The following is a 26311-nucleotide window of genomic DNA, read 5'->3' as shown; positions in this document are numbered from 1 at the left end:
ATTGTTACTGTTTTATTGTCTTCATTTTTCTAAGTGGAATTTCATGTAAGGACTTGGAAGGATGAATGTTTGTCATATGCATTAAAATAATTAATATGCCATACACTGTGCAGAATTAAGAGAATTGTTGAAATATTAGGCCAAATCCAGCATAATCCTGATCTCAATAAAAGTGCTCTTGGTGACCAGAACATAGATACAGAGTAGACGATGACAATCTGTGGGCCTTCTCACACATAGTGCTTCAGGCGCACTCAGCCAGCCCTCCATGTCCCCTCCTGCAGGCCATGGGTAACATTAGAGGATGTGAAACAGCGTGAGCATTTGCCACAGCACATGCTAATTTAGGCCCGAGGAGTAAAAGCCAGGGCCTGTTCACTAAAATGCAGAGGCTATTAAAAAGGAATGTGCAATTGCTTCTGAGAACACACCAGCCAACTGATAACAAAGCCCTTCCTGCCACACGGAGATCTGGCCCAGGCTGCTCTGACAAATGAGTATGGGCCCTTCACATAGAACACAGATCCCTCTGTGTGCTGAGCTGCTTTCTGAAGTCTTCAAAAAAGTGCCAGCTCTCCTCTGCAAGGGGTTCATTCCATTGGAAAGCTGGACTGCAGCATTACAACTGCTTTTTTTTACTGGTAAGTGAAAAAAGCAAGAAATACATGTAAACGCATAGAGCAGTGACAACTGTGTTCCAAATGTGTTGAAAAAGAGAGGAGACAAGAAGGCAATATAAAGGATTCAAAATGGGCTCGTTATAGAATGTTCATATAATTCATATTACAGAATGGGTACAGTCCAGCTGGCACTTGAGAAAGGGGATGCTCTATGCATCTCTGTGTCCTCGTTTTCCAATGTAATGTGCCTCACATGCAGTAGAAACTTGGAAATTTTACTTGAAAGATTTAATGAATGAATGAATGAATGGTTGGTTGCCCTCTTTTTGATTCTGATGGTTTTCTATTAACTGGACCCCACTCTTAGTTCTGCATCCCCCCTGTCTGTTTGAGGGGAGGGCATGCCAGCATACTCATGGCTGTCTTTCTACTCCCAGCTGGCTGTTTGAGGGGCTTGGCAGAGACAAGGCTGAGGAGCTGCTGCAGCTGCCAGAGACGAAGATCGGCTCCTTCATGATCAGAGAGAGTGAGACAAAGAAAGGTGAGCAGCCTGCCACTCATCTTCCCAGGCTCCAGTCAGACAAGCAGGTTTTGCTTCGGGCTGACTCCTTTCATTCATTTTCCCTCCTCCCACAACACATGCAAAGCAATCCGATGTGGTGAGCTCCCTGTAGCCCACACACTGCCAAGGAGGCAGGCGTCAAAACAAGAGGATGAGCAGTAGGTAGTGGGCACCTGCTGGGGCAATGCCACAGGCCCAATCCACATGACGCCCTGCAAACTTCTGCTGGGAAATTTCCCATCAGCTGAAAAGAAAAGTGAATGCCAGGCATAGGCCACTCTGGTGGCATGAGTGTAGGCTTTGGATTGGGCCAAGCCTGTGCACTCAAGCTCTGTGACCTGGGTGGGTCATTTACTTCCCCGAGCTCAGTTTTCTCTTCTGGGAAATGGAGCACAAACCCCTCCCTGTAAGGTCATGGTGCTATTCAAATATAATATTGGTAGTGCTCTTGCTACAGAGGAGGCCCTGTGTTAGTTCCCACTGTGCCCTTCAGTGAAATCAGACCGTTTAGGAACCAGGGCAAGATGTACACTCTTACTGGCTGTGATCTTGGCCATTATAACTTCCTTAAATCCTACATGTTGAGCAAGTCAGTGAAAATGAAATAGTGAGGCTCCTTGTTGTGTTTCAGAGCAAGGGGCTGAACTCTCGTTTCAGCTGGTGGATTACTGAGGAGCCATCTGCGCTCTGCCAGCCTGGGTTCCCTTATCTATAACCTTATCTATAACATGGGGTTAACAGTAGGAAAGTGCTGAGCATGGTGTATAGGATGTACTAAGTGCCCTAACTCACAGGAGCAAAGCACCTACCAGCTAGGTTTTCCCCAATTAAGAATAATAACTTCTTAATGTTCAAGTTCTCAGCCTGCTTGTTGGACACTTGCTATCAAAGAAGAGAAAACAAGGTGTCCGGGAATATTTTCCGTGCACCTATTAAAGGCCAGTGCTGCCTGGTGCCAGAGCCCTTGGTCAAAATGACAATCAGCCTTACTTACTCAGGGGAGGCACGGACCACATACACGTAATAACAAAACCCAAGAATAGCTTTTTTCTTAAAAATATGAATGTGCTGAGGGAGAGTAAGATCAAAGAAAAGGCCAAATTTCTTGTGCGTGTTCTGGGGGTCCCCTGAGGCAGGAGACCCAGGGTCAGACAGAGCCTGGAGGTTGGCATGGCTAAGCGGCTGGGGAGAACTCGGCTTGAGTGCCAGAGCCCATCTAAATATAAAGAAGTCGTCAACCGAATCTGCAGCTGAGCTGGGACGGGCGGTGAGCGAAGCCGCGGCAGGCTCTGCTCCCTCGGGTATGCAAAGTTCTGATAATTTTCCACCTGCTCACTACACTCCAGTCCCCACTGATGTTACTGGAAGACACATGTTGGGTTCCCTCAGAGGGCAGATCGGGGCCAAAGTGAGGGATGCCCATCAGAATGCTCCAGGATGTCTGCTCAGGACAAGGGACAGATGCCAAGTCTGCCACTTCCAAGCTGCATGCCTCTGGCCAGAGCACTCAGAGGCTCTGAGTCTCATTTCTCCACCTATAAAATATTTGGGGACAATACCTCCCAGGGTCTTTCTGAGAGTCAACAGAAATGTTGCTTGAAATGTTTAGCCCCCTGCCCAGCACACACAGTAAATTCTAGGGCTCCTCCTCTCCCATTGCCTACGGGTGGGACCCCAGAAGACAAAGCAGGAAGGGCTCTTAACTGTGGCCTAGGTACAACTGTCTCACTCTCCATCAGAGAAACTGGGGCTAAGAGAGGTGAAGGCACTTGTCCAGGTTCTGCTCTTACTAACCAACCTTGGGTATTACTGTAATGGTGTGTAAGGAGAAATAACAGAGGTTTTACATGTTTCTTAAGGACACTGAGAAAAACCAAGCATAAATCAGAGGGCACAGGGATCAGGAAATGGAAACACAATGTAAGGCCCCCTAAAATCTGTGGGGTAGTGGCCTTGTAGGACAGGGAGGGCAACGGCAGCACACCAATCATACTGCGAGGACCTGAGAAGGACACAGGAGGACCACAGATTCTGGGTCTACAGGGCACAACCCAAGCCTACACACTTACTTTGCCCTAAAGACCGACAGAAAGCTGTGGAAGCACCACACATGGTAATCTCATGGAGAGTAAGGCTGTGCACTTGGAAGCCTGTACTGCACGTGCACTGCTGAAACGGCACGTGCCGCAGGCTCTGCGGGGTGAGCGACAGCCAGGCAGGACGCTCTGGTGCTCATTACTCAAAACACAAGAGCGCACATCTGGGAACCATCCTTGTATCACAGGCTGAGACAGCCTCTCCGTGGTGGCGGGCCCCTTAGCTGCTTGCCCTTGCCTGGGGACACCAGGAATGCCACTGACTTGTCATCACTTCCTGCAGGTTTTTATTCTCTCTCAGTGAGACACCGGCAGGTGAAGCATTACCGCATCTTCCGCCTGCCAAACAACTGGTATTACATTTCCCCAAGGCTCACATTTCAGTGCCTGGAGGACCTGGTGAACCACTATTCCGGTAAGGGAAACCCCATCAGGACGGATCAATGAAGTCCCTCTTTGCTAGCTGCCCTGTGGCGCCCTTAGGACTTGCTTTGCTCTCTGCCCAGCCTGCTTCCTCAATCTGCTTTTTTCCTGTGAATTCAGATGGTAAATTGCAGGCTAAAACAGACTGCTTGTGAACGCTGCCTAAATAAGTAAAACGTAGCTAATCTCAGCCTACTGCAGGGAGGTAGTGAGCACTCATTGAATTAGTACACGGAGCATGCTGGGGAGGGCCCAGCACGTGAACACGGGCTCGTACTGAATGTCTGCCACGGTTCCTCAGCCAGCACACCTCCTCCCCCTTCCCTCCCCTGACAAACTGGAGCGAGGAAGAAAAAAACCGCTTTCACTTTGTTAGGTGTTCCCCCTTCCGGGTTCAGGATGTCTGACCTCACACCCCTGGGTATCTTTGCTAGTGTTCTTTAGGGTGTGGGGAAGTGAAGGACATTTCAAGGTGAAAGGAGGTATCCACCAGGCGTGGGTTATTACGCCTGGCCTGGGAGATGTGCAGGCCGTAAAGATGGCATGGCCCCTTGGGAGGCAGCCCAAGCTCAATTTGGGCTCCAGGAGACCCGGCCAAGGCTTCCGTCTCATAGCCTCAGCTCCCCATTCACGGGGGTGGACGAGCAGGCTCCTTGCCAGTGGTTGTGGTGGCTGGTGAGCAGCACCCTTCATATAATGTGCCCATCACAGCTTGGTGCATGGCAGATGCGAAATAAATGATCACAGATATGATACCTGAAAACCTAGCAGCTTAGCTAAAATTGAAAGAGGAAGGGAGTCCTGGAAACAGTCAACTTTTACTGATTATGAGTAAAGGTTGGTTTTGGTATTTGGCTTTTAATAACAATCATCTGAGAGGTGTAGAGACCATAAGTTTTGCATAGACAAAAGCAAACATGAAAAGGATGCCACCCCAGCAAAGATTTTACAGACTGGGAGGCTTCCAGGCTTAGAAGACCCAAGGATCTTGCACCAAGGCAGAAGCAATGCCTTCCAAACACAGACCCCCAGCCACTGCATCAGGCAGTGGACTGCGATAAGGTCGCCCCTGACAATCACTGGGAAGGGCCTGAATCCTAAAAGGCTTCCCGTGCCCCTGAGGACCCAAGTACTTCCTGCTCAGCGTTGATGCTGGTCCCACTGGACTCGTGTCATGCACTCGTCGCTGTCAGTTCTTTTCCTCTTTGCCAAAACGTCCTTTTCACCGTAAGCACTAACCTTTCTAGGGAAGGACTTCCATAGGGTCCCTGCCCGTGCTGTCTACTGCCTCTGATTTCTTTAGTCTTTGTATCTGACTTGGTCTCTCTCTCACCCCCTAACCTGGGAGGGGGTTTCAATTTCCAACCCATGGCAGGCAATTATTTCAGATTCACATCCAATCAAGCTCCCTCTAACCTCAGGGCCCAACGTCATATTTCTTAGCATGGGCCCATGTGGGTGGGCATTTGGGGTCACAGTGAAAGGCAGACTGAACACTGTGCATCACTGCCTGTAGAGGCTGGGTTTGCGTCTTCAGTGAAATTCCTTTTGTTCTTGATAGCCTGAAAGCTCCGTAAATAAGGTGGGAGGTGGAGATGCGCCTCCCAGAACCTGGCGCAGGCTGGGGAGGCCGAGTGATAGGCCCGCTGGAGGCCAGGAGCCTCACACGTCCCTGGCCACTTCCTGTCCTGTAACATGGGGACCACGAGGTCTCCACACTGAATGGGGCCCCATGGAACGTCCCCAGTGTATGAGAATGTCTGAGCACAGCCGCAGCACAGTCTTTCTAATGATGATGAGGGCGGGTGGAGGGCTCGGATGAGATGGGGGCTCTACCTTCGTGCTGTGGGAAAGGTGAGGGGTCCTGGAAGTTCTGACATTTCATACTAGCAGAGGGAAAAAAGAAGTGGATTTACTTAATTTTTGTTCTCTCTGTGCATGAGTATGTAGGGTGGAGAAGAGATACTTTTCTTCATCCAATTTCTTTTGCCTCTGTGTTTGATCTGTTTTCCTCCTCCTTTCCTGGGTCTTTCATCGTTTTTGTGCTGCCTTCCCTCCTTCGCTCCCTCCCTTCTTCCTCCTGTCCCTCGCTTCCTTACTATCTTCTTCCATCATTTAGTTTTCTTTCTACAACTGTGTCAGCCCACCAAGCGGTATTAATCACTGCTCTTTGGGGGAATCTGCATTGCGTGCAGTGCCTCCTTGCACACGAGGCTCACCTGCAGAAGCTGCTGGAACCTGCCTTAGTGGGAACCCCAGGAGGTGGGCCCAGGAAGGCACTCTGCCAGCTGTCCTGGCTCAAGGGGGTCCAGGTGATTTACTGTCAGTGGGGAAGCAGAAATTCAAACCCACGTTTGGTCAATTCTAGATCATACGCTTTACTCTCTACCTGTGCCAAGCTAAGCAGAGTGCATATTCAGGGCATGTTAACAACATGTCAGCCCCGCCAGACCTTGGCCTGTTTCCCCTTGCGAACAGCCATATTGGATGGTCCCTCAGACCCCACAGCCTGTGCAGGCAGGACATCCCAGAGTCACTGACCAGTTAGCTGTCTGCTTCTCTCCTCAGAGGTGGCTGATGGCCTCTGCTGTGTGCTGACCACACCCTGCCTCACTCAGAGTACAGCTGCCCCGGCAGTGAGAGCCCCCAGCTCACCCGTCACCTTACGCCAGAAGACCTTTGACTGGAAGAGGGTGTCCAGGTGGGGTGTCTATGTGTGTGCGTATCCTCCATGAATGTGTGAACCCCACACCAGTGTCTGAAACTGGCACATGGAAGCTGTGGCCAGTTACAGCAAACCCTTCAGACACCTGAGGGGAAGCACTCTGAACAGGTGCAGCCCCATGGAACCCTACTGTCCCCTGGGAGGTAGACCTAGCCTCCGGCCTCATGCACTGGGTTGCATGGCCCTCACAATCCCTTGCCAAGGCTCTCAGGAACCCCAGTTCTGCAAACATTTATTCAGTCCCCATACAGTGTTAGCAGAATATTTTCTAGCTGCAAGATGCTACCTTGCTTTCTTAATTGTCCAGATCCTAGAGAGTAACATGCAAATAAATCTTGTATAAGTTTGATATTATTTTAAACTCAGAAAGCTTAAACATACCAGCAAAATCCTATGGTGACTTCAATTTTTTAAGGAAAAAAAAAATCTTCCACTGATTTGTTTTGATTGTCAGTTATTGCATTTTAAGGGGTATCTGTAGTTGGGGATGAGCAGGTTCGTTTATTAATTAAACACTGATCCAGACATCCCACTGGCAAATCCAAAGAAAGTCAGAGATCAGAATTGCCGGGGAGACGAACACCACTGCTCTTCCTTGTAAACATCACAAAGAAATACTTATTAAAATTTGTAATTGCAAGTTGTAACCATGCAAGAAAATAGTGGTTCAGAGAGGTTAAGTGATTTCTCTAAGATCACACACCACAAACCTAAGAAGCTGAATTAAAAACAGTAAGTTAGAGGAGTATTAACCAGGCTCTTTTTTTCCTCCTTTTCTCATTCTCCTGTCCTCCATGTCTCTATGTCCCTCTCTTTTTACTTGTCCTCTGCTTCCTTCTTCCCACCCACAGACTGCAGGGGGACCCGGAGGGAGCAAAAAGCCCACTAGGTGTAGATGAGTCTCTCTTCAGCTACGGCCTTCGAGAAAGCATAGCCTCCTACCTGTCCCTGACCAGTGATGACAGCACCTCCTTCGATAGAAAGAAGAAGAGTGTCTCCTTGATGTACAGTGGAAGCAAACGGAAGAGTTCCTTCTTCTCATCGCCACCATACTTTGAAGACTAGCTCAAAACAGTCACTCTGGTGCACACCCACAAGATCAGAGGTTTGGACCATCACCTGGGATCTTGCGAAGAGGCCTTGTTCCCTGGTCCCCAGGGAACCTCACATCTTCCAGACCCAAGAGAAGCCACATGGAGACTCAAACTTGAATCTTCTCTGTCCATATCATGACAAAGGGAGCCCCTCCCTAGTGTCTGATCTGAGATGTCACGAAATGTCAAATCGTGATGTAAGAGAGCAAAGTCTCAGAAGAGCCCTACATGTGTGCGTGTGCTTGTCATGTCTGCGGGAAAGATGCCGACACTCTCACAAGAAAGTGCACAAGGACCATCCTCCATAAACCATCCAGATGGTCACACATGAAATCATTAGAGAGAACTTCCAAATGAGAAAAACCTGAAAAGGAGATGAGCCAAAAGCTGTGGCCTGGTAGAAGGTCTGGGTTTGCAAACTGTCCCTGCATTGAACTTTTCTAACACATCCATAGAAAGACCTTAGGTGTGCAGCGCCTCTCTTTTTAAGGGAACTCAGTGACACTAAACACGAACCGTCCTTATTAGCCCTGAATCAGGAGAGCCCTTTGGCCTGCTGGTACCAAAGCCACATGGGCAGAAGTCAGATGGCCTCCCTGCTTCTGCAGAGGACAAGACAAATGGGAGAGGGGGAGGCTGCTGGGGGGAAGCACGAGGGCGGGCCCGGACCTGAGCATGTTGCCACGATGTCCCAGCCATGGCTTTGCAGCACAGAAGGACTTTCTCTGGCATGCTAAGATTCTTGCCTATATAAATGCATCAGTTATTTATCCATAATTGCCAGAAAAGGCACTGTGTTAAGCCCCACATAGGTTGGCAGGTCAAAAAGGGAAAAAGAGGAATAAGCCTCAGGTTCCAGCAGAGGTGCTCACAGTGTAGACAGAAAGAAACATGTATAAACAAGGATCATGGAAGTGGGATATAAAAGAAGAAATGAGTTCATGGCTTCAGGTGGGACTGGGGTCAGGTAAAGGTGACCTGGAGCTCCTGTCTCACCTGGGCATTCAGAGAGCAGAGGACTGAGTTGGTGAGAATGGTTGCATCTTTTGAAAAAAGGAAATTGATAAGTTCTGAAGAATTAACTCATCCAGGATTTTATTCTAAGAAGGGTCTGCCATCTGCATGAATAAAAATGCTGAGCTCCCATAAAAATGGGAGAGTGGCTTAATTCTGTCATATATAATTTTAAGAGATGAGAGAGAAAACACAGGGAAGATCTAGAGAAGGAGTATTTATCTCCAGGCATCCATCTGGGTCCTGTTAGGAAGGGGGCGGTGGTGCATCGTGACTCATTTTCCCCCCACTGCAGAGGGAGTCAGCAGCGGAGGGGTGCATGCAGTAACCCTCACCACCTGATCTGAGGGGTCTGTCTGTTCACCATACACATTCCACGGACCTGAGATCACTGGGCTGGTAGCGTGTGTATATGCATTTACATGATTCTGTGTATCATCAGATTCCAGTGTGTTTATACAAGAAGATATTTGTGGTTTCCTCAACAATCCTAAAAGGCTGTTTCAAAGGGACCAGTCAGTATATGGGAATGAATATGACACTGTGAATGCTGACTTCCACCATAAGGCAGAGTGGCCTCACAGACCCCAGATGTTTGTACAGTGTCTTAGCTATTGTTTACTGTTGTGACTAATGTGGTTGGAACATTTCAGGGGTACTCAGAGGGGTTTCTAAGTGGGAAGCATTACATTTTGCTAAATCATGTATTTATTCCTGATTAAAATAAACCTAATAAATATTTAACCCTTGGATGTGGGGGGCATTTCCAGGTGAGGTGGGTAGGTAGTTCATTCTGAAACTTTTTTAGGTTTTGAGTTTTCAAATAAACTTGAAACTAGAAAGAGATGAGAAGGAGCCAGGAACACCAAGAGGAACCCCACTGGTTAGCAGCTCAGCTTCTTCTTCACATCCAGCCTCAAGAAAACTGTATTTTGTGACTTCCGAGGGAGTCCTATCAAGCTTAAAACTGGACACAGGGGAGAACAACTTCTTAGCGATTGTTAAGAAAATTCTGTCTCACCTAGATACATCTGTATTTTACTTGTGATACCTCTGCTATTTGTTCTTCCAAGAATTTCTTTCTACAAATATTTTCTGGACTCCTGTGAAATACCAGACCCTGCTCTAGGCACAGGAGCTATGGCAGCGAAGGGCTGATGACTCTCTGATATCAGAGAGCTTGAATAAACAAGAACTTCCCGGTGATGGTGAACACAGTGCAGAAAGCGGCACAGGCTGCTGGACTGGCGTAGGGCAGGTAGGGGAGTCGTTTAATCCGATGCTTAGCAAAGGCCTCCTGGCTCAGGCATTTGAGCTCCCATTTGAGCTGAGGCCTGAAGGATGAGCAGCAAACAGCCCCGCAAAGATTGAGAAGCACACTGGAGGCGGCAGGGGATGCAAGACAGTTCTTGTGGGCAGGAGCAAGGTTGAGTATGGAAGGAACTGGAAAAAGGCCAGGGTAGTTGGGGCTGAGGGAGATGGGGGCAGGATGGAGGGCTGCTGTCTGGAGGAAGCAGGTCTGGGAGGGTCAGGGGTTTAGGATCTATTCTAGGAGAAATGGGAAGCCACTGGAAGAATCTAAGCAGAGCAGTGATGGCATTTCATTTATATGTTTAATAGAACATCCTGGTTGCTGTGTACAGAGGGAACGAATTGTTAGAATTCTGGCATTGTACGATCTACTTGACATATAGGTAAAACAAAAGACTTCAGAGTTTGAAAATAAAGGGTGGAAAGACTGTCAAAATGAACAAAAGGAAAAATTATTTAGTTTTGAGGAAAAATGGAACTTGAGGTGAAAAGAAATTATCAATAGACAAAGAGAGATGTTATAAAAGGAATGATATATTAAGAAGATACAATGATTGAACCTACATTAACCTAACAAAATATACAGTTGACCTTGAATAACATGAGTTTGAACAGTGCAGGTTCACTTATATGCAGACTATTTTCACTAGGTATACTGGAAAAAATTTTGGAGATTTGTGACAGTTTGAAAGAATATTTTCTTTTCTCTAGTTTACTATGTTACAAGAATACAGAATACAGCAGAAATAACATACAAAATATGTATTAGCCAACTGTTCATGTTATTGGAAAGGCTTCCAGTCAACAGTAGGCTATTAGTAGTTAAGTTTTGGGGAGTCTATAAATTTATGTGAATTTTCAGCTGTATGAGGGGGTTGATGCCCCTAACCCCCACATTGTTCAAGGTTCAACTATAGTTTCAAAATACAGTGTGCAATTACTGCAGGCACAAATAGATAAAGCAATCATTCTATTTGAAAATTTTAACGTGTAACTCTCAGAAACTGATAGATTAAGTGAAAATAAATAGGTAAATAAACAGACAGGTAGAATATTTCAATAACACTATTTAACTTCTCTGCCAACAAATGAAGAACAGCTTAGGTCACAGAGGGGGTCCTAATATGTCTCAAAGATTCAGCACCCCTAATTCATGTTCTATGATAACAGTGCAAAATTTTCCTTGAGTTAAGAATAACATAATGCATGAAATAATAAAATACTTAAAAATACATGGCATATTGCTACTTATCAACATTTTGGGTGCAAAGCAGATACAGTAATAAGAGGGAAATTTATTGCTAGAAATCTGGGAAACAAAGGAAATGAGGTTAGCTTTCATCTTAAGAGGCTAAAATAAGCTAAAAAGACTGTTAAGGAAACAAGAAGAAAGTGAAAGATATTGACAAAGGCAGACATCAATGAAACTGAGTCCTTAAAACACAGTCAAAAAGATTTTCTAAAACAAAATATTGTTCAGGGAGTAAGATTACTATGATAAAAACATGAGCAAGAATGCCCATGACAAAGGAGAACCAAAGTAACTGAAACACAGGTCTGTGGAGCCAGGCTGTGTGGGGGTGGTGCCCCTTCCCTCCCAGAGTCAGCAGGGGTGGCCTGCCTCTCTCTCTGTCCCTTCCCTGCTGGTTGCAGCCCCCAGCAACCCAGACTCAGGCCTGCAGATGAGAACAAGACCCTATGATGAGAGAGAAACACCTAGAAAGAACGTCAGGCCCTGAGAGATCATGAGACACCTGGACTCCTCACCTTGGCAAATGTCATCATGAGAAAGAGAAAAGAAAAGAAAGATCTTTATTTTTTAAGCTGCATTAGTTGGGTCTCTTTGTTAGAGCAACTGAGCATTTTGCTCCAATGGTGACAGAAATAAACCTGTCATAATTTGCAGATAATGAGATAACTTCATAGAAAATCCAATGGAACCAACAAAGTATGAGAATGGTAAGAATGCTCAGCAAATCTCTAAACAACTTATTCCTCTATGCCAGTATTTACCAACTGGGAAGTAAATAAAAAACATGACACCATTTACAATGCCAACTGATCTATGCCATATGCCGACGATGATTTCATAAACCTTTTGTTGAGAAAAGTTCAAAACTCTCTGAAAAGACCTAAGGAGACAAAAGAACTACATTCGTGGTTATGGTGTTAACCTGCTTCACAATTTAATATCATAAAAACATAGATATTTTTCTGAAATTAATTGGAAATTACATAAAAATACAACCAAACTCCCACCAGGAATATTTTTAAAAATCAATAAACTTATTCTAAAATATATATGAAAGCATCAAGGCCCATTAATAGCTAGTTGATCTGATTAAGAGGAACACAGGAGAGAGCATCCATACCATGAGACAGGTGCAGAACAGGAGAAGAAAAGGCTCCGGAGCCGGCTCAAGATGGTGGCGTGAGTAGGGTGGCGGAAATCTCCTCCCAAAACCATATATATTTTTGAAAATACAACAAATACAACTACTCCTAAAAGAGAGACCAGAGGATACAGTGCAACAGCCAGGCTACATCTACATCTGTGAGAACCCAGCATCTCACGAAGGGGGTAAGATACAAGCCGCGGCCCGGCGGGACCCAAGCGCACCCCTCCACCCCAGCTCACCAGCAGGAGGAGAGGAGTCGGAGCGGGGAGGGAGTGGGAGCCCAACACTGCTAAACACCCAGTCCCAGCCATCCACACCAGGAGCGCAGACATGCGGTGCATGGTGTGCTGGATATAAGGGAAACAGAACAGTAAAATCTGTGAGTAGGTCCCTGCAGCCGGCACACCTGGGACAAAACAAAAGCAGGTGCTTTTTAAAAATCTTAAAGGGACAAGGGCTCAACAGCTGAACAAAATTGTCCCAGCACACTCAGCCCAGGAGGCTGGGAATCTTGAGGAACTTCAGGCCCCCTAACCACCTGGGGGGTAAAGCAGCCCCAAAGCCCCTCACAGTGATAAGCAGCCTGTCATTCTTACCCCATGGCCGGCACAACAAGCAAACCGGCTGACCTGCCACAGCCGGCAGGAAAGCAGCCCCACCCACAGCAACCACACAGAGTCTCATTCCAGTGCGCAGCTAACCGGGACAGGCAGCGGAAGCTGGAGCAAGGTCCAAAAGGCATGAAGGGGCGCCATTTTCACGGGAGAACACACCCGGTGCGGTTGCAACCCCCCGCAGTGCTCTAGGCTAGCCTGAGGGCAGCCCCACCCATGGCAGCTCAGGAGATGATCCCAGAGACTGCTCCTGGTGTGCAGGTAACCGGCAAAGGCAGCAGAGAAGGGCAAGATGACAAACAAGCAGGAAGGGACTTTGTTCTCCCAGCTGACACATGTGCCACCTGCCTGCGACCACTTCTATCACCATGAAAAGGCAGAAGAATCTGGTCCAGTCAAAAATCACTCAGACAACCCCAGAGAGAAGGCCTGATGAGATAGATATAACCAATCTTTCTGAAAAAGAATTCAAAATCAAAGTTATAACCATGCTGATGGACATGCAGAGAAATATGCAAGCGCTAAGGGATGAAGTCTGGAGGGAGATAACAGAAATGAAACAATTGATAGAAGGGCTTAAGAGCAGACTGGACGAGGTGCAAGAGACTGTTCATGGAACAGAAATCAGAGAACAGGAATACAGAGAAGCCGAGGCAGAGAGATAAAAGAATCTCTAGGAATGAAAGAATATTAAGAGAACTGTGTGACCAATCCAAGCAGAACAATATTCACATTATAGGGGTACCAGAAGAAGAAGAGAGAGAAAAAGGGATAGAAAGTGTCTTTGAAGAAATAATTGCTGAAAACTTCCCCAAGCTGGAAAAGGAAATAGTCTCTCAGACCATGGAAGGCCACAGATCTCCCAACACTAGGGACCCAAGGAGGATAACATCAAGACATATAATAATTAAAATGGCAAAGAACAAAGACAAGGAAAGAGTATTAAAGGCAGCCAGAAAGAGAAAAAAGATTACCTACAAAAGAAAACCCATCAGATGTCTCAACAGAAACCTTACAGGCCAGAAGTGAATGGCATGATATATTTAATGCAATGAAACAGAAGGGCCTTGAACCAAGGATACTGTATCCAGCACGATTATCATTTAAATTTGATGGAGGGATTAAACAATTTTCAGAAAAGCAAAAGCTGAGGGAATTTGCCTCCCACAAGCCACCTCTACAGGGTATTTCAAAGGGACTGCTCTAGATGGGAGCACTCCTAAGGCTAAATACGTGTCGCCACAGAAAATAAAATCACAGAAAAGAAAGCAGACCAATCAAATACTAACTAAAGGCAAAAAATAAAATCAACTATCCACAAAAACAGTCAAAGGAAACACAAAAGAGTGCAGAATAAAACACCTAACATATAAAGAATGGAAGAGGAAGAATAAGAAGGGAGAGAAATAAAGAATCATCAGACTGTGTTTCTAATAGCTTAACAAGAGAGTTAAGTTACACAGTTACATAGTAAAGAAGCTACCCCTGAACCTTTGGTAACCACAAATCCAAAGCCTGCAATGGCAACAAGTACATATCTATCTATAATCAACCTAAATGTAAATGGACTGAATGCACCAATCAAAAGACACAGAGTAATAGAATGGATAAAAAAGCAAGATCTATCTATATGCTGCTTACAAGAGACTCACCTCAAACCCAAAGACATACACAGACTAAAAGTCAAGGGATGGAAAAAGATATTTCATGCAAATAATGGGGAGAAAAAAGGAGGTGTTGCAGTACTTGTATCAGACAAAATAGACTTCAAAACAAAGAAAGTAACAAGAGATAAAGAAGGACATTACATAATGATAAAGGGGTCAGTCCAACAAGAAGATATAACCATTATAAACATATATGCACCCAACACAGGAGCACCGACATATGTGAAACAAATACTAACAGAATTAAAGGAGGAAACAGAATGCAATGCATTCATTTTAGGAGACTTCAACACTCCACTCACTCCAAAGGACAGATCAACCAGACAGAAAATAAGTAAGGATACAGCGACACTGAACAACACACTAGAACAGATGGACCTAACAGACATCTAAAGAACTCTACACCCAAAAGCAGCAGGATACACATTCTTCTCAAGTGCACATTGAACATTTTCCAGAATAGACCACATACTAGGCCACAAAAAGAACCTCAGTAAATTCAAAAATTCTACCAACCAACTTCTCAGACCACAAAGGTATAAAACTAGAAATAAATTGTACAAAGAAAACAAAAAGGCTAACAAACACATGGAGGCTTAACAACATACTCCTAAATAATCAATGGGTCAGTGACCAAATTAAAACAGAGATCAAGCAATATATGGAGACAAATGACAACGCACAAAGCTCCAACTTCTGTGGGATGCAGCGGAGGCAGTTCTAAGAGGAAAGTATATTGCAATCCAGGTGTATTTAAAGAAGGAAGAACAATCCCAAATGAATAGTCTAATGTCACAATTTATTGAAATTGGGAAAAGAAGAATAAATGAGGCCCAAAGTCAGCAGAAGGGGGGACATAATAAAGATCAGAGAAGAAGTAAATAAAATTGAGAAGAATAAAACAACAGAAAAAATCAATGAAACCAACAGCTGGTTCTTTCAGAAAATACACAAAATAAATAAACCCCTAGCCAGATTTATTAAGAGAAAAAGAGAAACTACACACATAAACAGAATTAGAAATGAGAAAGGAAAAATCACAATGGACCCCACAGAAATACAAAGAATTATTAGAGAATACTATGAGAATCTACATGCTAACAAGCTGGAAAACCTAGAAGAAATGGACAATTTCCTAGAAAAATACAACCTTCCAAGACTGACCCAGGAAGAAAGAGAAAAATCTAAACAGACCAACTACCAGAAACGAAATTGAATTGGTAATAAAAAACTACCCAAGAGCAAAACCCCAGGCCAGATGGATTCACCGCTGAATTTTACCAGACATACAGAGAAGACATAATACCCATTCTCCTTAAAATTTTCCAAAAAATAGAAGAGGAGGGAATACTTCCAAACTCATTCTATGAAGCCAGCATCACTCCAATACCAAAATCAGGCAAAGACCCCACAAAAAAGAAAATTACAGACCAATATCCCTAATGAACATAGATGTAAAAATACTCAACAAAATATTAGGAAACCAAACTCAAAAATACATCAAGAGGATCATACACCATGATCAAATGGGATTCATCTCAGGGATGCAAGGATAGTACAACATTCGAAAATCTATCAACATCATCCACCACATCAACAAAAAGGACAAAAAACACATGATCATCTCCATAGATGCTGAAAAAGCATTCGACAAAATTCAACATCCATTCATGATAAAAAAAACTCTTAACAGAATGGGCATAGAGGGCAAGTACCTCAACATAATAAAGGCCATATATGATTAACCCACAGCCAACAACATACTTAACAGTGAGAAGCTGAAAGCTTTTCCCTTAAGATCGGGAACAAGACAGGGATGCCCACTCTCCCCACTGTTGTTCAACATAGTACTGGAGGTCCTAGCCATGGCAATCAGACAAAACAAAGAAATACAAGGCATCCAGATTGGTAAAGAAGAAGTCAAACGTCACTATTTGCAGATGACATGATATTGTATATAAAAAACCCTAAAGACTCCACTCCAAAACTACTAGAACTAATATCTGAATTCAGCAAAAGATACAAAATTAATACACAGAAATCTGTTGCTTTCCTATACACTAATGATGAGCTAGCAGTAAGATCAGGAAAACAATTCCATTCACAATTGCATCAAAAAGAATAAAATACCTAGGAATAAACCTAACCAAGGAAGTGAAAGACCTATACCCTCAAAACTACAAGACACTCCTAAGAGAAATTAAAGAGGACACCAACAAATGGAAATTCATCCCATGCTCCTAGCTAGGAAGAATTAATATTGTCAAAATGGCCATCCTGCCTAAAGAAACCTATAGATTCAATGCAATCTATATCGAAATACCAACAGCATTCTTCAACGAACTGGAACAAATAGTTCTAAAATGCATATGGAACCACAAAACACTCCAAATAGCCAAAGCAAGCCTGAGAAGGAAGAATAAAGTGGGAGGGATCTCACTCTCCAACTTCAAGCTCTATTACAAAACCACAGTAATCAAGACAATTTGGTACTGGCACAAGAACAGAGCCACAAACCAGTGGAACAGAATACAGAGTCCAAATATTAACCCAAACATATACAGTCAATTCATATATGATAAAGAAGCCATGGATATATTATGGGAAAATGATAGCCTCTTCAACAGCTGGTGTTGGCAAAACTGGACAGCTACATGTAAGAGAATGAAACTGGACCATTGTCTAACCCCATACACAAAAGTAAATTCAAAATGGATCAAAGACCCGAATGTAAGTCATGAAACCATAAAACTCTTAGAAAAAAACATAGGCAAAAATCTGTTGAACATAAACACAAGCAACTTCTTCAAGAACATATCCCCCCTGGGCAAGGGAAACAAAAGCAAAGATGAACAATGGGACTATATCAAGCTGAAAAGCTTCTGTACAGCAAAGGACACCATCAATAGAACAAAAAGGTACCCTACAGTATGGGAGAATATATTTGTAAATGACAGATCCGATAAAGGCTTGACGTCCAGAATATATAAAGAGTTCACACGCCTCAACAAACAAAAAACAAATAATCCAATTAAAAAATGGGCAGAGGAACTGAATAGACAGTTCTCCAAAGAAGAAATTCAGATGCCAACAGACACATGAAAAGATGCTCCACATTGCTAATCGTCAGAGAAATGCAAATTAAAGCCACAATGAGATACTACCTCACACCAGTAAGGATGGCTGCCATCCAAAAGACAAACAACAAATGTTGGCGAGGTTGTGGAGAAAGGGGAACCCTCCTACACTGCTGGTGGGGATGTAAATTAGTTCAGCCATTGTGGAAAGCAGTATGGGTGTTCCTCAAAAAACTAAAAATAGAAATACCATTTGACCCAGGAATTCCACTCCTAAGAATTTACCCTAAGAATGCAGCAGCCCCATTTGAAAAAGACACATGCACCCCTATGTTTATTGTGGTACTATTTACAACAGCCAAGAAATGGAAGCAACCTAAGTGTCAGTCAGTAGATGAATGGATAAAGAAGAGGTGGTACATATACACAATGGAATATTATTCAGCCATAAAAAGAAAACAAATCCTACCATTTGCAACAACATGGATGGAGCTGGAGGGTATCATGCTCAGTGAAATAAGCCAGGCAGAAAAAGACAAGTAACAAATGATTTCACTCATCTGTGGAGTTTAAGAACAAAGAAAAAAACTGAAGGAACCAAACAGCAGCAGACTCACAGAACCCAAGAATGGACTAACAGTTACCAAAGGGAAAGGGACTGGGGAGGATGAGTGGGAAGAGAGGGACACGGGGGAGGAAAAGGGGCATTAAGATTAGCAGATATAATGTAGGGGGTGGGGGGCACGCAGAGGGCTGTGCAACACAGAGAAAACAAGTAGTGATTCTACAGCATCTTACTATGCTGATGGGCCGTGACTATAGGTATGTAGGGGGGACTTGGTGATGGGGGAATCTAGTAAACATAATGTTGCTCATTTAATTGTAGATTAATGACACCAAAATAAAAAAATTAAAAAAAAGAAAGGCTCTGGCTCAGACCAGCACCCCTGTTAGTGTGATGAAACTCAGCATGGGCTGGGGTTCCCTCTCCGAACCAGGTGCTGTGCTAAGTGGTACAGGTAAAGAAGCACAAAGAGGAGAAATTAACACACCCAGTCAAGCACTCAGTCACAGTAGAACTGGAATAAGATAGCAGAAAGATATAGGTATGTGAGACAAGGCAGAATTCCCCCAAATTGCTAAATACAAGTCTCTTCACTAAAGTGGGATTCGCTCTATTTTAAGAGACAGAAAAGGCTCAGAGGCCCTGTTTCAGCTGAGCCCTGAGTGAGGGAGTGATTTTCCAGGTGGAGCTGACCACAGAGCAGCAAGGGAATGATCTAGAGGATGGCATGGCATTGTCTAAGACTGGTGATGCCTACTGAGCCAGGACTGTGGTGTTCCTGTACGAATGGAGCAGGAACGGAGACAGGAAAAGTTAACTTGAGGCCAATTCACAAGGCCTGGCAGTCAGTCGAAGGAATGCAGAATTGGGGCAGTATTGTAGGAGGGCCATGGACCTCTCTTCAAGGTCTTGTGAATCATACACAGAGGACATGAGCTCCCCTGTCTTCTCCTAAAACTGGCCTGGGCATCAGAGGCACGGAATGCATATTTGCAACATGTCACCCCTCTTTCTTTTTCATCCTAGCCCCCAGGACAGGTGAAATATCTCCCAGATCTGCTTTTGTTTGTAACTGCCTTTGATTAGTAAAAGGGGGGAACCTGGGTTTCTTGAGTTCCTAGGGTGTGCAGTACACTTTGCAAACTTTATACGATGACAACTTCTTGAGTCCCTGGGAGACAGAATTAATAATCCAATTTTATTCATGAAGAATGCAAGGGTGAAGGATTTTACCTAATGCCAGAATCCAAATGCTGGCTTTGCCTGATCCTAGGCCTGGGCTGTTTCTCTTAGCCCTTGACATCCTGATAGAGGCCCGAGTTCCTGAAGAAGAGGCCTGATAAAATAGGAAAAGTTAGGATTTGGCTTTAGGTTCTAGCACCTTTGGGCAGTTGCTTTGCTATGTGTTCTTTAGAGGGTCCCTAAGCCACTCTGAGACTTGGATTTCTTATGTCTAGATTGGAAATAATATAAAGACCCCACACCAATTAATGTGAGCAATCTATGAGATGATACAGTTGACCCTTACACAACTGGAGGTTAGGGGTGTCAAGCCCCCTTGCAGTCAAAATCCACATAAAACTTGACTTACCAAAAACTTAACTACTATGAGCCTACTGTTAACCTGAAGCCTTACTGATAACATAAGCAGTTAACACACATTTTGTATATTACATGTATCATATGTTGGATTCTTACCATAAAGTAACTAGAGGAAAACAAAATGTCTTTTCAAATTGTCACATATGTCCAAAAAATTTTCCAATATATTTATTAAAAATAATCTCAGACACATGTGATTCAGAGGGTCAAATTGTATGCTGAAAGTGCTTTGTGGCCACAAATGTCCTAAACAAATAAATATAAATTATTAATTATTACAGGAGTCTGTCTTGCCTGATATTTCAACAATTGGCCTCAAGATTTGTAGAAAGACTTAAGATTTTATCCAAGAATCTATCACCAACTCACAGTCATTCCTTAAATATCTGTTGGTAAAGAACATATTTAAGAACTGCTGATATATTGAAGTATTTTCATTTGCTCAATTCCAAATAATTTCACATGCATCCCAAAGACTGCTGGGAGGAGTTGTAAAAGCTGCTTCTAAAGACTACAACAGATGGCGAGTTTATTTTTAAATACACTACCATTTGCTAAAACAGATTAGTTTTTGAAAATCCCCAAACACTTAAACTTTCCAAAATTTTCACGAAGAAAATTCTGCATTCTGGGTCTACGGGAAGGTATTTTGTTGTTTTCTGGGTCCCTCTGAGTGTCTGGTTTCTGAAAGAGCCCTTGGACATCTTTTCAGGATTAACTAAAATTCAGGGACGTCTGTTTTCAATACCAGGAATTGAAAGATGCCTGTGCTCAGACCTCCTGCCACGAAGACAGACGCACTACAGAGGGACAGACAGCAAAAAAACCCACAAAACCTGAGTCAAAGGATAAGAAATACAAGAAAGGAGTGGGAGCGAGACGTGTGAGCTAGTCTGCGGGTTCCTGGGCACACTCCCCATCCAGCTGCTCATTCTCTGCCCAGATGTTAATTATAGAACAGATGTGTCAGGTACTTGGGGCCCTGTGGAGAGCAAGGCACACCTAGACCTTGCCCTCCCACAGCTTATAATCTTGTGAGGGAGACAGACTTGGTAGTGGGAATAATTATTTACTGATGAGAAATCACAATAAATTCTGAACAGAGAAGTACAGGGAGCACAGGCCATATGAAGGGGGTCCAGTTCCAGGCAGGGAGGTCTGGAAGGATTCCCTGGGGGACAAATAGGACAGGCCAACTAGTGGAAGATGGAGAGAAGGGCTCCATGCAGAGGAAAGTGCCTGTGTGAAGCAGCACAGAGCATGGACCCTTCAAGGAACATTAGAAGGCTCCTATGGCTGAAGGATAAACTGGCAGGTGGCACTGCTTCCTGTCACGGATGGTGACAATGCTGATCCAGTATCCGTTATGCCCAAACAATGCCACTCCTATCCTCCTCATGATCAAGGGATCTCAGGAAGGCTGGACGGAGCCAGAGTGTTGTTAGATGGCCCTAGAACTGTGAGCAGGTCTACAGCGCTGGTCGTCTCAGTGGTTCTCCGTCTTTCCTTAACTTGTGTTACTTAAGATTCTCCTCACTGCCTTCTCTGCCTGCTGCGCTGTACCTCTCAGGTCCAACCTCCACCCAACTCCAGGAGAATCTTCCTAGGGAGACAAGTTTCCCACATGCTTGAAGCCCTCTGATGGCACACCAGTGTCCACTGCAGCATTATTATACAATAGTCAAAAGGTACAGACAACCCCCAAGCCATCACCAGATGAATGGATAAACAAAACATGGTAGTTACACACAATGAAGTATTATTTAGCCTAAATAGGAAGGAAACTCTGACACCTGCTAGCACATGGATGAACCTTGACATTATACTGAGTGAAATACATGGGACACAAAAGGAAAAATCTCATATTATTCCACTAATGTGAGGTACTTAGAAAGGGCACATTTACAGAGACAGAAAGCAAACAGGTTACCAGCGGCTGGAAGGGAGTGGTAACGGGGAGCTGTTGTTAGAAAGGTACAGTTTCTGTTTGGGATGATGAAAAAGTTATGGAAATGATCAGTGGTGATGACTGCACAATACTGTGAATGTGCCTAGTGCCACTGTATTGTACACTTGAAAATTGTTAAAATGGGAGACACCACACCACACCACACCACGCCACACCACACCACACCACGCTGCGCCATGCCACGCCACACACCACGCCACACCGTGCCACACCATGGTACGCCACACCACACCACACTGCGCCACACCATGGTATGCCACGCCACACCACACCACACTGTGCCACACCATGGTACACCACGCCATACCACACCACGCCATGCCACACACCACACCACGCCACACCGTGCCACACCATGGTATGCCACACCACACCACACCACACCATGCCATGCCATGCCACACACCACACCACACCGTGCCACACCATGGTACGCCACACCACACCACACTGTGCCACGCCATGGTACGCCACGCCACACCACACCACACCACGCCATGCCACACACCACACCACACCGTGCCACACCATGGTACGCCACACACCACACCACACCATGCCATGCCACGCCACACACCACACCACACCGTGCCACACCATGGTACGCCACACCACACCACACCAGCAACAAACGGAACTCCACAGCTCCATCCCCTGGGGATGACACCCACGACACTCAGCGCAACCTGGCTGTTAGCTGCTTCCCAGCCTCCACGCCTGTGCTGCCCACGGGGGCCCCTTCTCCTCTGCATTGCAGGGTGGGCACATCTCAGAAGAGCCAAGCTCTGCCAGGACTCTGGCTATGTTACTGCCTACCATCTTTGGCATTTTGCTCAGATGCTCCCTGGTGTTCCTGGACACTCCCTTCTTCTTCTGTGCTTGGCTGGGGACTTCCCTCTGAGCTGCCCCAAGATCCTCCTTTAAATATCTGCTTGAAGCGTTTGTCCCCCACCCTCCAGTAAACTACAATTATTGACATGAATAATTTAGCATGGCATTTCCAGCCCCCTGGCACAGCAGCTGGCACAAACTGGACACTTCATAGAATTAAAACCTACCCAATAGCAGAATAGTCATCAAGGCTTATGCTGTGGCCAACCAGGTTATATCTTCCATCATAATTATTCTATCCTCAATATCATTACATCATAACCATCAATATCATTATATCATCGTCATCATCATATCATCGTCAGCGTCAGCGTCGTCAGCGTCACCTAGCAGGCCAGCCAGCAGCAGCACAGGCCCTGAGTCTCTTCTTTGCCTTCATTTAACGGTTGGCTCAGCTGGCCAGACCACTGGGACCCTGTGCCTCCCCCTGTGGCTGCTGACTCAGCTGCCCGCCATTCCTTGACCAGCCCTGTGGACAAGCTCTGAGGTCCCCTGCCTCTCCTCACACCTCAGGCAATGAGGTGGAGGGATTAGTGAGGGGACCGAGATACCCCATAAAGTCCCACAGTGAAATGCCACGAGAGCCGAATCTCAGGGGTAGCGGAGCACAGCTTTTAGAGAAACCAGACAGCTTCAGGGGAGACGCAAGTTCACACCCAGAGCAGACGAGCGAAGCAACACTGGGAGGCAGCTGCACGTCCTCTTGTGTCTCTTCTGTTCTGGGTGATACTGTTGAGCGTAGTTAGCACTCTGCTGGCCAGACTGTACCCTCACCATTGACTTTTGCTCCACCAGAAAGCCTCTCATTTTACATTCCATCCTGTTATGTTTGTTGACAAAGGACATAATCAAGAGTTCGGACAAGTAAACCCTAGTGAGGCATTCCCAGGAACTAGGAACACTTGGCCAAATAGAGTTTTTAGCACTTTAGGTATGTGTGGACAGCAGTCGGGGGCCCTCAGCACCTCAGAATCACATGTATGTGGCAAGATGGGGCCGTGAGGAGAACACACTGAGAACAAAGGATAAGCGAGAAGCAAGTGATTGGAACCGACTCGTCTCAAGAGGCAGAGGACCGCCTCACCTGGCCAGTGCCTGCAGCAAGGCTGAAGGCAGAAGAGGCCACTCACCATCAGTACGGCTCTCCGGAAGAGTCTGGAGTCAGCAGCCCTGGTGGTTAGAAGGTGGATGCTGGCCACATCGGCTCCGCCACGGTCTGCTGCCAGGGCCACGCGCCGAGGGTCCCCACCGAACACCGCGATGTGGGTCTGCACCCAGGTCAGGGTTGCCACCTGGTCCAGTAGCCCCCAGTTGCCACTCACCTCGCTGGACCCTTCAGAAAGAGGAAAGCCTTTCACCCTTTGTGAATTTACAACCCGGAGTTTGATCATCTTAACGCTAAGACAGCCATGTGGTGCCTCTGGGGGACCGGGACTCCCATCCACACAGGTAGGCATGTGGTTCCAAATAGTGTGGCGGGAAGAGCACAGCGGATCCTCACTTCAGCCTTAGCCAGGCAGGAGACCTCGGCCATGTCCCTCCACCTCGCTGGGCCAGGCTCTGCATCATAGCTGAGGGAGTTCTAGGGCAGCTGCTCAGATTAGAGGCAGTGTGCATGTTCAGACCACCACCTGGCTTGGCACATACGGGAGGAGACGTGCTTCCTGCCCCACATCTCCACCCACTGCCGCTGGGTCTCCATGCCTCCTCCTCCCTGATGAGGGCTGGGCTGGTGAGGCTCTGGATCCTGCCCCTTCCCACAGCCTCATCTCCCATGACCAACAGGAGCCCTCAACTGAGTTCATTTCTCTTTCCTTTTTTTGTAGAATTCAATAAATGTTTCCTGAAATCTCAGCACTACTTTTTTTTTAATGGCATGATTCAGACACACAAAAAACCCTATAGCAGAAACATGCCTGCTTTGGCGTTTTGGGACACTACATGCCATGCCCTCTGATCCTCTGAACTCAGTCAGCCCTCCTTGTCCATCTATGCCACTAATTGCCTTGACATACCACACACCAGGCCTGTTCTGGTTTGACTGAGACTCATGCACTTTGCTTAAGGAAAGCTCAGCATATTCCATGCTGTCAGTAACCCCCAATGTGCTGGTGACTCTCGGGAGGGCCAGAGCCCAGAGCACCACCTGCTCTAGAGCCCTATGTCACCCAGGGGGCTCCCTCACCATCCCTCAGTCCCCTCAGCCCCAAAGGGACTGACTCTGAGCCTCCTAAGCACCCCAGCCTGCAGCACTTCCAGAGTGTCTTACCTTCTCCAACAGTAGACCCTCAGCCACGCTGCTCCCTGCCACCTGCTGCTGTGTCCCCACTCCTTTCCCAGGAGCTCTGGGCTCTCTCTCCACTGCCCTCGGCCCCACCTCCCCTGGATGCTTCTCCCTGGCCTCCTGCAACTGCACATTCCTCCTGCCAATGAGCTCTCCATGCCACACCTGGAGTGGTCTTTTAAACTTACAATTTCTTTCTTTACTGTCTGCACATGCACATGCACATGCGCAGGCACACACACACACACACACACACACACACACACACACACACACACACAGACACTACCCCATCCTATCTGTAATCTCTCATCTGACCCCCTTGTCCTTAGGATCTCAGCTCTCCCAATGAATTTGAGGCCCCACGGGACTGAGTGGCCCATCTCTTGGGCCCTATCTCCCTTTGTCTTCTTGTGCTGCGCCACCCAGCCTTCCCATCAGCTGCTCAAGCACATGGGCTCCATCCCCTCCCAGGCCCAGGTTTGGCACATGTGACTCCCTCTGCCCAGAGCCCTCCCCTCTCCTCCTCCTCTGGCCCTGCCAGCCTGTAAGTCTCAGCTGCACCACCAATACACAGGAGTCCTGATGGGAGAAAAAGGTTCCCCTGTCAAGGTATTTGTCACCATTGCCTTCCCTGCTAGACCGTGTGCCCCACTACAACCAGTCGCATGTAACCAGTTATTAGTTAATGTTAGGTGAATGAATGACCACAGTTATGGTGAACAAGATTCAGACCCTGTTTCTCCAACAGAAAAATCTTGCTTCCCAGTTCCCCAGCCTGGCTGTCACAAGCTGACGAGAACACCAGATCAAAGGACATAAACGTACAGATTACTCTTCTAGGTGGGAAACTTGCAGAATTTTTCAAACGCATTTCATGTTCTGGGATTGGAGAAAACATTGGCACTACCCTCACTGGAGACTTTAACGGATTGCATGAATGTTCCATTTCTTTGGATGAATGTACGTGTTCCCAAGGTCTCAGGCAGGGCAAGAAAGCAGGGAGCCAACCCAGGGGGACTCAGTCCCAGGAGTGAAGTCTGTGGTCTGCATTTCTAGTGACAGTGGGGGAGGCCGACTGTCTCTGACTCTTTTCCCACTTAAAATACTAACAATTTGGGACTTAAATCCCCGTGCACTCTCAGAACTCTTTGTCCTAACATTCAATCCAATTCAACAAACACTTGTCAAAGAATCTATGATGTGCAAGGTAGGCACTGTGTTATTTTCATGAAAAACAGTGCTCTATTTATGGAACCTTTGCTCAAAAGCCTTCATGACTCCCTCATTCCTACTGCATCAGGTATAAACATCCCCCTGGCTTCTCAGAGCACCTGAGGTGGACCTCGGCCCACCCCAGCAGTCCGGGCCCCTCGCTCAGCCCTCAGGGTCTGCTCA

At 45.9% G+C, this 26311-nt stretch overlaps 2 protein-coding genes across 5 annotated transcripts in view; one reads left to right on the top strand and one right to left on the bottom strand.

Moving 5' to 3' along the window:
- The window catches only part of SLA (Src like adaptor), an 81793-nt gene extending 72515 nt beyond the window's left edge, over nt 1-9278 (top strand). For all 4 annotated transcript variants that reach the window (XM_073230162.1, XM_073230161.1, XM_073230163.1 and 1 more), the window contains 4 exons: nt 1058-1161; nt 3562-3693; nt 6270-6402; nt 7278-9278. In XM_073230162.1, coding sequence (XP_073086263.1) covers nt 1058-1161; nt 3562-3693; nt 6270-6402; nt 7278-7491 — 583 coding nt within the window. In that variant the 3' untranslated portion in view covers nt 7492-9278. The remainder of the gene's footprint in view (nt 1-1057; nt 1162-3561; nt 3694-6269; nt 6403-7277) is intronic.
- TG (thyroglobulin) overlaps nt 1-26311 on the bottom strand; it is a 241004-nt gene that overhangs the window by 79801 nt on the left and 134892 nt on the right. The window contains exon 41 of the mRNA XM_073230159.1: nt 23760-23962. Within this exon, the coding sequence (XP_073086260.1) occupies nt 23760-23962 (203 nt within the window). The remainder of the gene's footprint in view (nt 1-23759; nt 23963-26311) is intronic.

Source organism: Manis javanica, chromosome 2 (assembly GCF_040802235.1).
Source record: "Manis javanica isolate MJ-LG chromosome 2, MJ_LKY, whole genome shotgun sequence".
Classification (NCBI taxonomy): Eukaryota; Metazoa; Chordata; class Mammalia; order Pholidota; family Manidae; genus Manis; species Manis javanica.
This window is presented reverse-complemented; position numbering and strand designations above follow the sequence as displayed.